The 16,992-nt window shown below is 41.9% G+C and overlaps 1 protein-coding gene across 1 annotated transcript; it reads left to right on the forward strand.

Annotated features, from left to right (window-relative positions):
• The first annotated feature begins 7,986 nt into the window (after window positions 1-7,986).
• MC5R (melanocortin 5 receptor) lies at window positions 7,987-14,933 on the forward strand. The gene is made up of 2 exons (XM_084848103.1): window positions 7,987-8,246; window positions 9,104-14,933. Exon 2 carries the CDS (start codon window positions 9,203-9,205, stop codon window positions 10,178-10,180), a length of 978 nt encoding a protein of 325 aa, XP_084704229.1. The 5' UTR covers window positions 7,987-8,246; window positions 9,104-9,202; the 3' UTR covers window positions 10,181-14,933.
• Window positions 14,934-16,992: the final 2,059 nt, after the last annotated feature.

The raw sequence follows: 16,992 nt of genomic DNA on the forward strand, positions 1-16,992 counted from the left end.
ATTGTGGATCACCTTCCAGTACCTCATTCTTTTCCTAATGGAGACGTTTGCTAGCCTAGAACTGTAGTTTCCTCTAGTGCTTTCATGGAAACTGAATGACATAGGGCTTCTCCACACCAGGGTTTTCATCTCACAATTTACCAGAGCTTCTGCTTCCGGATTCTTAGTGGGATTAAGATCAGCTCTTTACACAGGCTAACACGTGCTTTGCCCCCTCCCCCAGGACTTCTTTTTTCTGCAAGTTCTACATGTTTTATTATACAGCCACTAGATGGCTCTGTGTTATAGTGGAACTGCGCAATTTCACACAACCATTAAAGCAGATTAACATTTATTACTGCATTATCCCCAATCTTTTAAAAACCGGGATAAAGGTCAGAAAGCACAGAGGACACCCTGTGGGCTGATGTCGTGGTGTAAAGGACCTGAAAACTTCTGTGAGTGACCAGTCATGAGCATGCAATAAAAACCTCATGTAGAAATGCTCATAGTATTGTTATAGGGTGCTTTTAGATTAGGGTTTTGATCCAGATTTAGGCATCTGCAACTGGGCTGGCATAAGTGGAATTTCCCCTCCTCCTCCGCACAGCAGCCCCTCCAACTCCCTGCAAATGCTACACAGAGGATAGGGGGACTCTACTGAATGGGGTGAGCTGTGGTATGGGAGGTGTAGGTGGATCCCTGAAAATTGGGCAGAGACATGTTCTATAAGTGGATCCCTTCAGTCCACGGAAGGCAAATCCTGGATCCGAGCCTAGGCTTTCATTGTGCAATCGCCCTGCATCATCTAGGGATGTACGAAAGTCACTTACCTTTTCGCAGGTGTGATTCACGGTGGGGGGGGGAGGCGCTCCATCCCTCCCCCCAGAATCCTCCCTGTCCCGCTCCGCTCTGCAGTGGCTCCACGGAGCTGCCAGCCAGGGCCGTCCGCAGCCAGAGTTCCGGCTGCAGCCAGCCTGCTGCGGACGCAAATGGCGGCCGCCGTAGCGGCCGCCATTTGCATCCTGCTGGGCTGCCGTGATAGGCTACATAAGTATTTACGTAGCCTATCACGGCAAAGAGCAGGAATGCAAATGGCGGCTGCTACGCTGTTTGCACCGCAGCGCTTTTCTTGATAGGCTACGTAAATACTTACGTAGCCTATTATGGTAAAGGCAGCCACACAAATGACGTAGTGGCCGCCATTTGCGTGGCTGCCTTTACCGTGATAGGCTATGTAAATACTTACATAGCCTATCACGGAAAGAGCAGCGGCGCAAATGGCAAGCACTGAGTCATTGCTGACTTCTAGAGGGATGCTGTTTTTCCTCGGCATTTTCCTGGCAGACTGCATAGTGGGGTGGTTTGCCATTGCCTTCCCCAGTTGTGACCACCTTTCCCCCAGCAAGCTGGGTACTCATTTTACCGACCTCAGAAGGATGGAGGGCTGAGTTGACCTGAGCCAGCTACCCAGGACCCAGCTTCCGCTGGGATCAAACTCAGGTCTTGGGGAGAGTTTCAGTTGCATTGCTGCTGCCTACCACTCTGCGCCACACAAGGCTCAGCATGAAAAGAACCCTATAATAAATGAAGCAGTAAAGAGGCTGTCATGTGTTGATAGACCTGATTTCTACCGGGCCAGACAGGAGCAAGGCAGTTGGATGATAAGAACAGGAAGGCACAAGATGCAATGTAATCATTGCTATGGCTGTGCCAAAAATCTGAATGGAGACATGGGACAATTCATTGCAGCAAGTGGCAATGCCAATTTTAGAATCTCTGCATGCTTGCATGTGTGTGTAACAGATACCACAGGTGAAATGCACAAATAATAGACATGAGTGTCCAGAAAGTCACTTCAGCTCATATATATGGCCTAGAACATTTTTTTGGGTGGGCCGGTAGAGTTTGTATAATTTATTGGAAAGCTAAGAGAGCAATCTCATGACCCCTATATCTCATCTGACAGGGCCATAGGATGAAGCAGATCTTCACCCTCTGAAGCTGGAGACAGAACTCTGGCCTTGGACCTCTCCCCAAGCACCTCTCAGCCATCGTGGAATGCTCCATGGTGGCTCCCTCTCCTGAGGTCAGAACTCTGAATTCGGGAAGGGAGGAAATGGGTGTGTTGGGGTAGACCAATGAGCAGGGGGGGGAAGAAGATCCACTCTCATCCCATCTCTTGTAAACAACACTGCTGTATGATGGAGAGGCAAAAATAGTCTGGCAAGGCTAAGGGTGGATGGAGTGCTCCGACATTGGAGCCCTCTGTCATTTGGGCTGGATGCCCATAAGATTGCACTCTACGTTAGCTAAAGAGGGGGGTCTTTGAGTTGATCTTGATTGGTCATGTATAAAGTATGTAATGCTTTTATGGCCTTTCCTGTGATTTGAGTTTTCAATCAATTTGTCAAGCACACATATTGCACAAAAAAGGAAAGAAAACAATTGAAGATGGTGAAGAATTAAAGGCTTGTTCGCTTGTTGTCTCTCTCTCTCTCTCTCATCCTGTGCGTGTGTGTGTGCACATGTGTGTGCACGTGTGTCTGTTTTCACTGAACTCTTTAAATGAAAGAAGCCAGATACTTCAATTTGGCTACTTGCATTTGGAGAAGCCAAACAGAAGTATAGAAATAGCTTTTTGCTTGGCAGCCTCATAAATGAGTGTTTGCCACAACTTAAAGTATACCTGCACCAGTCATTTTTTCTGCTTATCGTGACTTCTTTCAAAGCATTAAGCTTAAAAAAAAAATTGTAAAATCTACTGCCCTTAACTGAAGAACGTAAAGGCTGGATTTATTGCTGTGATTTTATGGCCTTGAAAAATAGGAGCAAAATATACTAGGCATATCTGTTATATTTTTGTTTGCAATATAGAAATATCACAGTAATTTTTATGTTTAGGTCAAGGAATCTTTTTTTTTACTGTACTATACATGGTTCCAGGAGGGATAGGTTTTCTAGGAGTCCCATGGCCAAATCAGATTTTGGTACCTGAAGGCCAAATTATACTTTTGTACTTGTGCCTTAAGGTATCTTTAGACCAATGCTTTTCATCAATGGGTTGTTTCCAGTGGGTTGTATCCAGTATTAGTCTAACTTAAGTCCCATTCCTTTCAGTGGTCCTTCTCCAGAGGTAGGCAACCTTTTTGGGCCATGGGCATGTTTGGCATTTTGAGAAATTGGCCTGGGCACCACCACAACATGGCTGCTATGGGAGTCATGGCAGTGGACAAGTAACCTGCCTAGAAGACTAAGTACAAGGCAGAGGTGGAGTCTGAACCCCAACACACTAAACAACTCCTTTGAAGCCACAGTTTTCAGCACCAAGAGAAACCTATTTCACTGTGATCCTGACTGCTGGTGAGAAAACATGTTAATAGTGGTAGGGCTAGGGCATGTTGGTGGGCATCAATAACGGTGTCTGAGGGTGCATTGGTGCCTGTAAGTACCACATTACCTACCCCTGGCCTACTCTAAGTTAGGATTGTTAGCCCTTCTGTAACTTGGACTAACAACCCAATGTTCTCTATGTTTCTGTTTGCCCCTTGATGCCAATAAGGCAAAATACTAAAAGGCAGACCAGCATTCATTCATTCATTCATTCATTCATTCATTCATTCACTACATTGATATCCTATTTTTCCTCCAAGGAGGCCATACATGGTTCTCCGCCACCTATATTTTATCCTCAGAACTCTGTGAAGTAGGTTATGGTGAGAGAGAGTGACTGGCTGAAGATGATCCCAGGGCCAATCTACATTGCGGCGCCATTGCAACAAATTCGATGTCCTGTCGGGTTAAACGCTCTTGCATCAAAATGTGATTATCCATACTCAGCCATTTTCCCTGTTGCAGTGCTTCATCGAATGCACAAGCTTGGTTCACACTTGAGCGCTGCACTGTTTTCCTGCTCTTAAAGATGGGGCTCTCATTGGAGGATCAGAAATAGGGATGTGCAAAAGTCACTTACCTCTTCGCAGGGGTGATTCACGGTGGCGGGGAGGAGCTCTGCACCTCCTCCTGAAATCCTAACCTGGCTAGCTTTGCTCTGCGGCAACTCTGCGGAGCCGCTGGCCGGGTGCATTCGCAGGCATGCGGAGCTTGTGGACACAAATGGCAGTGGCTACAGCGGCCGCCATTTGCATTCCTGTTTTTTTGCTGTGATAGGCAAAAATGGTGTAGCAGCTGCCATTTGCGCCCCTGTCTTTCACCGTGATAGGCTACGTAAATATTTACGTAGCCTATCACAGCAAAAAAGCAGGAACGCAAATGACGGTGGCTATGGCGGCTGCCATTTGCGTTCCCTTTTTTTGCCGTGATAGGCTACGTAAGTATTTCCGTAGACTATCACGGCAAAAATGGGGAACGCAAATGGCAGGAATGCAAACGGCGGCTGTCACTTCAGATGTGACACTTCACATCTTTGAATCTTCAAATCTTCAAAGATCATGCTTGAATTAGAAAAAAAAAACATTGCGGAGAAGCCACGGTTCTTCGAAGATAACGCCTTAATTTTTTTTTTAAAAAAGCCAAAGCGGGGAATAGAAGGGGGTAAAACTTAGTCTCATTTGAAGGGATAGAACAACCCCCTGCTCAATGCAGGAAGCGTGATTCCCAGGCAGTCACCCATCCAACTACTGACCGGGACCGACCCTGCTTAGCTTCCGAGATCAGACAAGTGCGCACACATCCAGCCCTTTGCTTGTTGCTGAGGAAACATTGAGTGCTGAGGAAGCTATGCAATCAGTAGCTGGAAGACGACATGGGGCTGTAGAGAGCTGTGATTGGACAGGAGGGAAATACAAACACTGCCGTATATGGACAGGCAGGGAAGGGGACTACGACCAGATATGGTAGTGAAGGTGGAAAATCAGAGCACATTAGGGGCAAATACCAGGATATCAGAGTACTGAAAGCGGGAGCGCGGAAGTGGGAAATTCTAGTTCCAATTCGAGGTGGGTACTGCATAGTGTGAAAGGTGGGTGGTGAAACCTCATTGGAAGCAAAAAAACCCATAAGTGCAGATTGGCCCCCAGTGAGCTTCATGGCTGAGTGGGGATTTGAACGCGAGTCTGTCTGCTTCTAGTCAAATACTCTAACCACTATACCATGCTGACTCTCCTACAGTAAATAGGAGGAATAGACTCTCTCTCCTATTGAGCAAAATACAAAAGGAAAAAAACCTGGGGTCAGGGCTTGAAATCTGTTATTTATTTATTTAATTTAATTTTTATCCTGCCTTTCCACCCAAAAATGGTGCTCAAGGCAGTCAACAATAAAGTCAAGATTAAAAACAAAATCTTAATTAGGACATAACATAAAAAGAAATACATTAAAAATACAATTAAAAACACAACAATAAAATAAATAAATAGCACCCACCAATTAAAACCCCCTTCAGCAACAGACTAGCTTATATGCCAGAGGCCTGTGTGAAGGGAGGAAGGGCAGTCACCTTTACTCCCTGCAGTGCAGGCAGGGACAAACAGTACCAAAGTAGCCTGCTACTACCCTTTTACATCCACCTCAGCCTGAGCCAGGGACCTCTCAGACCGTATAGGACACTCCTAGGGCTTCAGAAATAAGCGGTCAAGCCTGTACCCTTTATTTCAAGCCCTAGCTCTGAAACCTTAAACAGTAGCAGTTAACCCCGCAGAAAGGTCCAGATTTAGTACTAAGGCTTACTTGGAAGGAAGCACACATAGCTCTTAAGGTAGAGATTAAGCTTATTTACATCAAACAAGGTGGAAAGGGGGTAAAAATACATACCAAATCAGAGTAACCTTTGGAAACAATACTTCAGGCAAAACTAAAGAAGAAAAACCTAAGCTGCTCTATACGTTACCTAAATATGGGTCTTCCAATAGGACAGGGACCAATTTGGGTTTCAAAGACTCACAATCCTGAAGGCAAGTTGCAGTATAAGTATGAAGACAAAGGGGTGGCTCCAAGCCCCCTTCTTTTTATACTCACACCCCTGACAGCTCAAGGAAGATCTTAATCAGCCAATCACACACTGGCTGAAGCAGCATTCCCTATCCCGGAAGGGAGGGTGAAAGTTCCCACAAGAATGCATCTGAGATGATTGAACTGAGATAATTCAATCCAATTAACTGACTCTGGCTCTGGCCTTGAATGCAGAGGCTTCTCAAGATAACACGCACTCAGGTGTTTGCAACCCTATGTGCCACTTCATCGGGTCAAATGGAGTTAGACACCTAGTTAGAGCAGAAAAAGAAGCCTGCCTGAATAAAAACATCTTTGCTTGCCCATGGAAGGACAACAGAGAGGGGCCCAACCCAGCCTCCCCCAGCATGGGGTTCCAGAGCCTGGAAACAGCCATTGAGCAGTCTCTCTCCCATCCAAACCAAACCTGCCTCTGATGGTAGCAATACTCAGAGCAAGGCCTCCTTCAGTCAGCAGTATGTGATTGTGCAAGGTCCAAAACATCCCTTTCCCCAGTAAAAGAAAGAAAGGGCACACTTTCTTGGGACATTCTTCACAGGAAGGAACCTTATTAAACCAGATCAGACTATTTGTCCATCCTTACAGTATTGCCGCTAATGGCTGCATTCGTATGTAATGGTAAATCATGGTTTATGTTAGTTGAATCATGGGTTGTCATGATGTGTGAACCTAGAATGATGGGTTAACTATGGGTTCTTAACCACAAATAACTCATGAAGAGAACCCATGGTTTGTTGTTAGGTTGTGAACTCTATGTTGTCTACACCATGGGTTGTCATTACATGCAAACCCAGAATGGTGGGTTGTTCATGGGTTGTTTCTCCAGGCTTGTTGCTTCTCTACATGCCCAGGTTGTGTCTTATCATAAAACCTCCTTCTTCAGAAAGTGGTCTGACCATTGGTCTGAGTCATGTTATGGACATATGGAAAGGCCAGGAGATTGTGGATGACGATGGGGATTCAGTTTTCATCTTCCCACACCAAAAGAACTGTGTGAATTAGTCTGACTCCAGGTCAGACTAGCATCACTCCAATGCTAAATGTTGTTACCCAAGTTTCAGAGATCCAGTCCATCCCAGCTTGGAATAGGGCCTTTAGTATCATAGCACCCACACTCTGGTACTCCCTACTGCTACAAATTAGGCAGGCGCCAACCTTCTGAGTTTTCGGTACTTCTGAAAAACATACTTTTTCCAACAGCATTCCCGGGAAGGTAATCTTGTCCTCTGTAAGGAGACTTCTTTTGGTACATCGCTTAGAAATTTCTTTAATTGAAGTGATGCATAAATATAGGTAAAGAAATAAATAATGCTATATGTTACTTATGATTAAGCATTTCTACATGAATAATGAAAAGCATAACTGGGCTCAGTATTCCTGGGATGTGAGACAAGCCAGCGGTCCTTTTCTTTTTACAAATCAAGCTCAATTATTGTATATTTGTATCACTGACAGTCTGCAGAAAAATCAGTTCAGGTACAATGATTTTGGTGTAGACTGTTTCAGTCAATAGTAAAAAACCACAGCCTCAGGGCTTCATTTGTAAAAAGAGAAGTATTGAGGCTCAAATCACACCCCAGATTCTTTGATGCTGATTCTAGTTACTCAGTGGTGAGAGGAAGGAAGTTTGTACATGTTCAGAGGCATTCTCCTTTTTTAATTTCATGTCAGGCATCAAAACTGAGCCCTCCTGACACTGAAAACAGGTGCTAGGGATACGCCTCAGTGAATCCTGGTTCAAATTAAGCCTTGCAGAACAAATACGTATAATGACTCATTGCTTTTAAGAATATGTAACATGCTAAGTAATATTTTAGGTATGATGGCTATTAAAAAAGGAAGGATGTTAAGAACAACATGAAAATGATTTCTAATCAAGAGCAGCATCACAAAAATAATGGTGTGCGTGGGGAAATAACTCCCACCTTTCACAGAGGATAGGCATTACAGATATCAGCCACCAGGTGATGCTAAAAATTCAAGTCTTTGAGTCCTGTGGAAGTCAGTGAGAAGTTGGGTGGAAAGAAGGGGGGAGGACTGGGGTAGAGGAGGAGCCAAAAGCCGAGCATTGAAGTCATTAACTCCGAGACTATAAAAAGGCAGTTTCGTAATTTATAACACAAGGCAGCTTTGTCTCTTTGGATGTGAATATTTGCTTTTCCTTTGACATGGCACCTGTGCTTGCCAAAGGAGCAGGGGAGCCTGGTGCTGGATGGACAGGGGACCAGGAACTTGTGTCAGCCGGAGGAACAAGAGCAAGATCTGAAAGGAAATAGGATCCAAAAGAACAGCACTAGGTAAATAGTTACCATTCTTCTTTAATTACAAATTAAATCTTTCTTTGGGGAATATTAGGAGCCTTTGAATACAATGTCATTGTTCACACCAAGAATCGAAATGTATTCCTTTCATGAAGGGTTTGATGGCTTGCAACATTTTTCATGATGCTCCTGCTGTGCCAAAGAAGTCTGAATTCAAACATCCACAGTGGGATTAGAATTCAGAACGGATCGAACCATAATGCACTTTTACATGATGGTGTCAGTGAACAACTTAAAACAAATGAACACACAGCTATATAACAGAGCCTTAAATATCAATATATTTTGGGCTATCAGATTGTATTGCAAGACTATTATGATCCAGCTATTTGCTGTTTGCATCACAGTACTTGTGAACGTAGAAGGTAACAAGATCAAGGGAAAGCTGTAAAGCTTTTGCTTCAAAAGCTTAGTGTGTAATTCTTGCAGAAATGTGAACTTTTATGTAAGCATGGTCAGGTGAGCTGATGAAATCTTACTCATAGATGCTGCATTCACTGGGATTTTAAGGCTGCTGAGACTGAATGATCAGCAATCTCATACTATCTGTTGTTGTAAACAATCTCGCTAAAAGTATTCATGTCCCCTAGAATATATAAAATTAATTGGTCAGGAGAAAAATAACTAAGGTGGGGGAAGAGTGCTTTTTGTTTGAGGGTGCAGGTGAGGGAAAGGTTCATCAGCCCCTCCCTCACTTCTCTGATGTTTCTCTGTGTTAAATCACACTGATTCCCCCTGTTTTATATAACATTGGAAGCAATCTACATTGTAACTGGTGGGTCTGCTGTCATCCTTTAGTCTGCTTTTTGTCATTCTTTTTGTGTGTTCGGCAGGATCTTCCACCTTTCTGGAGAATGCATTTACAAGACTGTTTTACAACAAGTCTCCCAGACTGAAAAGAGCATCTCGAAAGAGCATCTTTGCCAGCAGTGATGAACTCATCTGCTCAACCCAACATACTAGCTCTTAATGTGACTGCTCTTGGGAGCAATCTTACAGTGCCCACCGTCAAGACTAATCCATCAACTTGTGAGCAAGTGGTCATAGCGGCTGAGGTGTTCCTCACACTTGGCATTGTAAGCCTTCTTGAAAACATCCTAGTTATCTGTGCCATAATTAAGAACAAGAACTTGCACTCTCCGATGTATTTCTTTGTCTGCAGCTTAGCTGTCGCTGACATGCTAGTCAGTGTGTCAAATGCCTGGGAGACCATAACCATATATTTGTTAAATAACAGGCATCTCATTATTGAAGATGCTTTTGTCCGTCACATAGACAATGTTTTTGATTCAATGATCTGTATATCTGTGGTAGCTTCCATATGCAGTTTGCTAGCTATAGCAGTAGACAGGTATGTCACTATCTTTTATGCCCTCCGTTATCACAATATCATGACTGTGAAAAGATCAGGGCTCATCATTGCATGCATATGGACCTTTTGCACAGGCTGTGGAATCCTCTTCATCCTTTATTATGAGTCTAAGTATGTCATCATGTGTCTCATCACCATGTTCTTCACTATGTTGTTTCTCATGGTCTCGCTGTACATACATATGTTCCTTCTGGCTCGTACCCATGTCAAGAAGATAGCAGCGTTGCCAGGATATAATTCTGTTCATCAGAGGACCAGCATGAAAGGTGCAATTACCCTGACTATGCTGCTGGGCATCTTTATTGTTTGCTGGGCTCCATTTTTCCTCCATCTCATCCTGATGATCTCCTGCCCTCAGAATCTCTACTGTGTTTGCTTCATGTCCCACTTCAACATGTACCTCATCCTCATCATGTGCAATTCAGTTATTGATCCCTTGATTTATGCCTTTCGAAGCCAGGAAATGCGGAAGACTTTTAAGGAGATCATCTGCTGCTATAGCATAAGCATGGCATGTGGATTGCCCAGCAAATATTAGGAAACATGTATGTTTGGACTACAGAAGAACTTCTAAGAAACAACTCTTACAGTGCAATCCGATGCACATCTGCTCATAAGTAAATCCCATGAGTTCAGTTGGGACTTACTTCCAGGTAAGTATGTATAGGATTGCAGCCTTAGTCTACTAACAGAATGATTTGCCTATGTGTTCGTGTTCACTACGTCTTTAGATAATGAAAGCGATCAATGGTGTGTGGGAAACAGCAGTTTATCTGGTTTAACTTATTCTTTTGGAATGTTTTTTATTCCATGAGGAGCCATTAACATGACCATTGTGAGTAGGATTTACTACATACAAATTAATCAGCACTGCAGGATTCAATATATGTAACTCTGTAGAGTGCAGCCCTCTGGTAGAATGCTGAGAGCTCAGCTCTTTTTGACCCTGTTGAACCTCTCTCTCCCTCTCTCTGACTGGGTTCATATGATCACAGAAGGAAAATAAGCCGCAGTGGCTTATTTTCCCTCGCCATGCGTGCTGGTTGCGAGCTGCCTGTTTAGCATAATTTTTCTTGCTAGGCGTGGGTTGTCCTGACACTTCAATCCAGCAAGGGTGGATGGCTGTGGTGGTTTACAATCTAGCCTGAAACCCATGTGCAGGGAGGGAAAATAAGCCACCGTAGTTTATTTTTCCTTTCATGATCGTGCGAACCCATCCTCTCTCTCTCTCTCTCTCTCTCTCTCTCTCTCATTGTATAACAGCATGCAAAGAAAAGTGTAGAACCTGTGCCCTTTCATTCTTTGGTTTTCACACTTAGTAACTGTGGGTTGGATCCATCTTTGTCATTCTGTCAGAGGAACGGATACCACTTGTAGAATGGGACTTCCCCATCCTCTCTGCCTCCCTGCAGACCTCTATATGCCCACCCCCAACCCTCTGAAGCAGATTTGAAGGGCAAGGGAGTTCTGCAGGAGGGGAAGAGAGGACGGGGAAGTGGTATCCATTCCACTGGTGGAATGGCAAAGTTGGATCCAACCCAATGAACATATCTGGTAAATTCTCTTTGCAATTCATGAAATCCAGATAAGTCTTAAAGTAAATAAAATTTTAGACTTTTGTTAGCATTCTTTAGTTATGGCAAGAGTTGCTTGATTGTCCAGTAAACAGTGAAGATTTTCCATCACAGGATGTTGAACTTGAAGTGTGAATGTGACTAATGATATGTGACGAATATAATGTGTAAATATCAGGTTCCATGTGCCTCAGCCTCTGTGAGGATGGCCAAAATGTCTCTCTATATGTGCACAGTTCTTTATGAGTAAGGAAGAGAAGAGATCCAAGAACAGCACAACAGGCTAATGTAACTGAAATATTTTCCTATGTGGGGTGTGAATTCTGTAGTATATTTCCTGATGCCCATTTTATTGTGCCTGTACTTGCCTATAGAAATGTAAATAACCCGCCCACAGTAGAACTGGGATAGAAGTGTCTAAAGTCAAAGCTGTCCACTGGTGGGTGAGGAAAATGGATGTTGCAGGCAGAACCCCATGGCCCAATCCTATGAGTTTACAGCCACTGGTGGTGTTGTGCTACTTCCCGGGTATGCCATAAAAAGAACTGGGATACACAAGACAGAGTCACACAACACACAACTGGGATAGAAAGCAGTCCAGCAGCAGCCTCTTGTGGCTTCCTAGTGCAGCAACACACCCCTGCTCTGCTCCTTACTAGTAGTAAATCCCTTAAAAACAAACAAAAAACCAACTTTGCTAGAGATGTCTTCTACTTGGCAGGTATAGGATGCAGCTTTAGCTTTTGTGATGCAAGCATATGTTGGTGCTATGACAGCTAAATTCAGTTCATCCATAAGCTGCCCATCAGACACATATTTAAGTGTGTGTAGCCAATCTATTTGAATGGGGTTACTTTGTGCCAGTGTTTACAAATGCTCTAAAGAAGGTGGAAGGCTTTGTCCCTTGATGATACATGAGGACAGTTTTTAATGCAGAAAATGATGAACCCTATACATCTTTCAGATGAAACATATTTTAGAAACAGGGATGGTTGTGAGGCATGAGTGCCAAAATCAGAAAGGAGACCTAAGAACATGGGGATCTTGCAGAAGCATATTCTGTAAGTCACTGGTTGCAAAAGAGATACAGATATATTTATTGGACACAATGACAACGGTCCAATAAAGCAGAGACGATGCTCCTATTTGCGCAAGCCCTTTACTTTCTGTTTTCTCCTATAACAAGTATCATGAAAATGTCATGTAATGCTCAGAGTAAGTGAGGCATGATTGATAACATGCGTTCCACTTATTTCAGTGGCACAATTAAGCACATGTGGGAAATTCCTATGAATTAAATGGGATTTAACACTGGCTGGATTCATGGCCTAGATCAGCCTTCCTCAACATGGTGCCCACCAGATGTCTTAGACTATAACTCTCATAATCTCTGCCCATTGGTCATGTTGGCTGGGGCTGATGGGAGTTGTAACCCAAAACCATCTGGAGGGCTCCACATTGGGGAGAGCTGTCCTAGATGTTTAACTGGTACAGAAAGTGTATTCTGGTATCTACCAGAACACATCCATTTTTTTTTTTCATACTGAGTGTACTTTTCAATGCCATCTCAAGTGAGTTATTCCTGTTGCTATATTTGTGATTGTCCCAAGGTCAATGTTTGGACATATTAAATCACTTTCTCTCCTACTAAATATACAGCATCTACCCAATCAACCTTGGGAAGTCATTTTAGAAAAATCTGTAATTATCAAGGAACAAGTGCTTCCAGAAATCACAGTTAATTTTCTGTGAACTACAATTTTTAGCAAAGTGATAGTTAATTTTGGGTTGAAAATAGACTGTCTTCCAAGAAATTTAGTAGATCTGCATTTTTTTTAATGCTTCTGACGTGTGCATTCATACGTAAGGTGCAGTAACATATAACTAATAGCTTCATAATGACTGAGAACATGAGTTGAAATGTTCCCACACTTTCAATGGGTTGTATCCCACAATTTCCTTCTGCCGGAGGAATAGACACCACTGGCAAATCTAATTTCCTTTTTACCCCACAGCAGTCCCACATGACCTGCAAATTTGCTCCAGAGGGTTGGGAGATGTCCCAGAGCAGATTTTGTAGAGGAGCAGAGAGGTCCCACTGTGCAAGCGGATGTTCTCTGGTGTAACGTTGGATTTAGCCCATTGTAACGTACATATCTCAAAGTGTAAGCAGCAAAGAAGAGGCAGCATACTGCAGTGCTTGATATACTGGAGAGAGAGATAATGTTTCAGGAAGGCTTTTAACTGAGATCCTTTTCTACAGAACTTCTAGTTAAAACCAAGTGATTGAAACTTTGAAAGAAAGACTGGCATTATTAATTTGTTCATAAATGAGCACAAGAAGATTCACCTTTCTTGGAAGGCAATCTCATATATTCTGCATGGGGCAGGATTAGACAGACACTGTGATGGTTTAGGTTTAGTTCACCACTTGCCAATGATACTAATACACTCTAGAAACAAGAGAATTATAAAATGTTTTTATTTTCATCCTTGTAACACATATGTGAGATAGGCCATTATTCTAATTTTTCTGTTGGGATACAGTGCAAGGAGCTATAAATGAGGTAGGAATTGAATCCATGTGCATTCCTGTGCTCAGGTCCAATTTGCTGTTCATTAGGCTACTACACTGAAATAATCCTTTAGTAAGGATTTTGAATTACATTACTTTGGTAAAATGTTGTTGTTGTTGCTTTTTTATTTATTAACTTAATTTATGTGTAGCTTTCCACCACAAATAGCAGCCTTGGAGCAACTTACCCACACAAATAGAGAAATCCATAATTAATATAACAGAAAAACCCCCAAATAAATATAAACCATAATCAGTACAATAAGACAAATAAAAACATACACAATAAAACATGTTCTAAAAACAATACTATACGAAAAGTGTTCATCCACAATACACAAAATCCAGCCCGCCACCTCTGCCTTGAACGAACAGCACAAAAGCAGCCCACAACAATTGGGCCATAACTAATGTCCAAATCAAATGCCAGGGAAAATAAGTCATTTTTTCCTGGTGCCAAAATGATGACAGTATCATCTCCAGGTAAACTTCCTTCAAGAGTGTTCCATAAACAAAGAGCTATCACAGAAAAGGTTATATGATCATGTTACAGTGATATGATTGGGTTGTTTCAAGTCCTACACTGAATGGTATGACTATTCTGAACTACTTTGCATTGATCCTTTGTGTCATGTGAATTTTCTTGTTGGATTAAGAATGGAGACTTCATAACATTTATAGTAATCTTGTGAAAAGCACTGTGTCCTTTTTTTGAGTGAGGAAACCATACAGTCTCCAATGGGCATTCCATTTCTAAGTGGTATAGATGATATTGTAAAGTTGCTGAATAGGAAATGTTAAGCTGTATCATCATTAAGTTTGCTGAAATGTACATAAGCTTATTTGCTCTAGAATTTTACTTGAAATAAAAATGCAAGTAATTATTTGAGGTAATTACTAAATGGTTGGAATGCAATTACAGATCTTGTGATTTGTAATTGTCTATGGTGCCTGAGCACGACAGCACATTTTCACAATTATTAATATAATTCATAGGATTTCAACTGGCATATTTCAACAGGAGTCGCATGTAGAATAGAACTACAGGTTTCACTTTTTCAAGTTAAACCAATGTGTAGAATGCATCTTTTAAAGTTTTTAAAAAACTCTTGAAAATACTAAGAAATAATTCTGTAATAAAACATCAGATGACAAACTAGATACATAGCAGAACATAAACTAACCAAAGATTATCTAATTACATTAATAGCACTTAACTGCAATGACCCAATAAAATATAAACAATGAATAAAATGTAAATGGGAAATTGAATGTCCTTTTAAAAGGATCTGAGCCAATCAATATGCATACATTTCCCCTACATCTTTATACTCCCACTGACAGAGCCATCTCTTCTTCCTCTCATCATCAACATAACATGATAGGTTATCAAAGTTTTGTCAAAGGATTATTATTATTACTATTGGCATTAATATCTGGACCACAATCCACAAAACTGTTCTCCTCATTGGATCGATTTGCTGATGTTTCATGCACACAATGGGACATTTTCATGGCATGTACAGGATGCGAAGAAAAGAACAGATCTGTCCCCATTATGTGCTGAATGTCAGTGGTACATCCAGGGCCTACCAGACCCATGGGATCAATGATTTCATAATAATAATAAGAAGAAAAGCTCTCTCTTCACATTTAATGGTATTGCAGGAAAAATCTTGAAACGGGTTTCTGCTGAGGTGGCACATGTTTTAGTAGTTACAAATGAATATTATCCTTTACCTGGGGAACATGCTGGCTGAGCTGAGTGTACACTGGTGTTATAATGGTGTTTCCTGCAGTAAATACAGAGTGCGAATGACATGCGCACATGTATACATACCTTCAAAGACCCATTTTATGTGTCTGGAATCCTGGCCAAGTTGGGTTTCTCAGATGCATGAACATGTTGTTTAGAGATGTGAGTGTGTTGTTCATAGCCAGTGTCAGAGCATGGCAAGTTTGGGCATTTGATGGGACCCAAGGTAGAGACTCTTGCAAATCACTGAGAGATCTACCAGAAGATTCTGATCTACCTTCTGCCCAGTCCTTCTTTAGCATTGTGAGGACAAGCCAGGCATTGTGCACCCCCCTACCTTCCTGAAGTGTGGCCACAAGAAAGAGAGCAAAAGCATTCTCTTATGTTTTAGATTAAACACAGTTAAGCAATACATCGAAACCCTAAACTGTGGTTTATCTTAACTATGGTTTCTTGAAACAAGTCAGCTTCTTAAACCATGGTTCAAAGATGGCTTGTTTCAACTAATCATAGTTAAGATTAACCACGGTTTGCCTGGGTTCAGATGACATGGCAACCTGTGGAAAATCTAAATCAGAAGTGAAAGCTTCATATCATCTTGCAACCGCACTGGAGGAGAAAGGAAGAATGGGAAGCATGTGAAGCTGAGGCTTGCCTTCACTTCTCGTAATGCTAAACTATGCTTTTGTGTTATGTCTGAACCAACTGATTATCTTCACTATTCTCTGCATTCTGGGAAGATTCTCTATTGTGTGCATAAAACATTTTTTGACAGAGAAGAAGAAACTATAACCTAGCTTTAAGTACATATAAATGCTTTTGCCTGCCTTCTTCGCTTGTCTCTCCCTCCCTCTCCTGTTTCCTGTCTAAGTCTAAGATTGTAAACTCCTTGTGGGCAGGGATTTGTCTCTTTGTGTGTGCGTAAAGTGCAATGTTGTTACAGAATCAATAACAGAAATAAAAAGGGGAAGCCATTGTATACACAGAAGTCCACAAGTGGATAAAAGACCCACCAACCTTTAGATCATGCTCGCTGTGATTGAGACGCACCATTCACTATAATATTTGAAAACATATTGTGAATAAAATTACCTAGCAAGCAAGTCTAAGGACAATATGCGTATCTTGTATGCAGTTGTCTAGAGATATGAGTGTACTTATAATGAAAAAAATAACATTCAAAATGTTGTAGACAAAGTGAAAATGTGCAAAGCACATGTCTCTATTTGTAGTATGTAATTTTCAGTTTAAATCGTAAGTTTGTGTGTGTGTATTACATACACACATGGTTTAATGGCCTTAAACCCATTGAATTCAATGGGCATAAACACAATTTTATACATGTCCTTAAAAGTAAGCCTCACTGAGTTCAATGGGATTTTCACCCAGGTAAGTGTGTATGGGATTGTATAATTAACTATGTGTTGGATTTTGGCCTATGCCTA

Source organism: Heloderma suspectum, chromosome 4, assembly GCF_057233095.1.
Source record: "Heloderma suspectum isolate Gila_16-S chromosome 4, 16-S_ref, whole genome shotgun sequence".
Classification (NCBI taxonomy): domain Eukaryota; kingdom Metazoa; phylum Chordata; class Lepidosauria; order Squamata; family Helodermatidae; genus Heloderma; species Heloderma suspectum.

Bases quoted from the DNA above. Each gene is read 5' to 3' on its own strand.
- MC5R (XM_084848103.1), top strand. From the start codon at position 9,203: ATGAACTCATCTGCTCAACCCAACATACTAGCTCTTAATGTGACTGCT.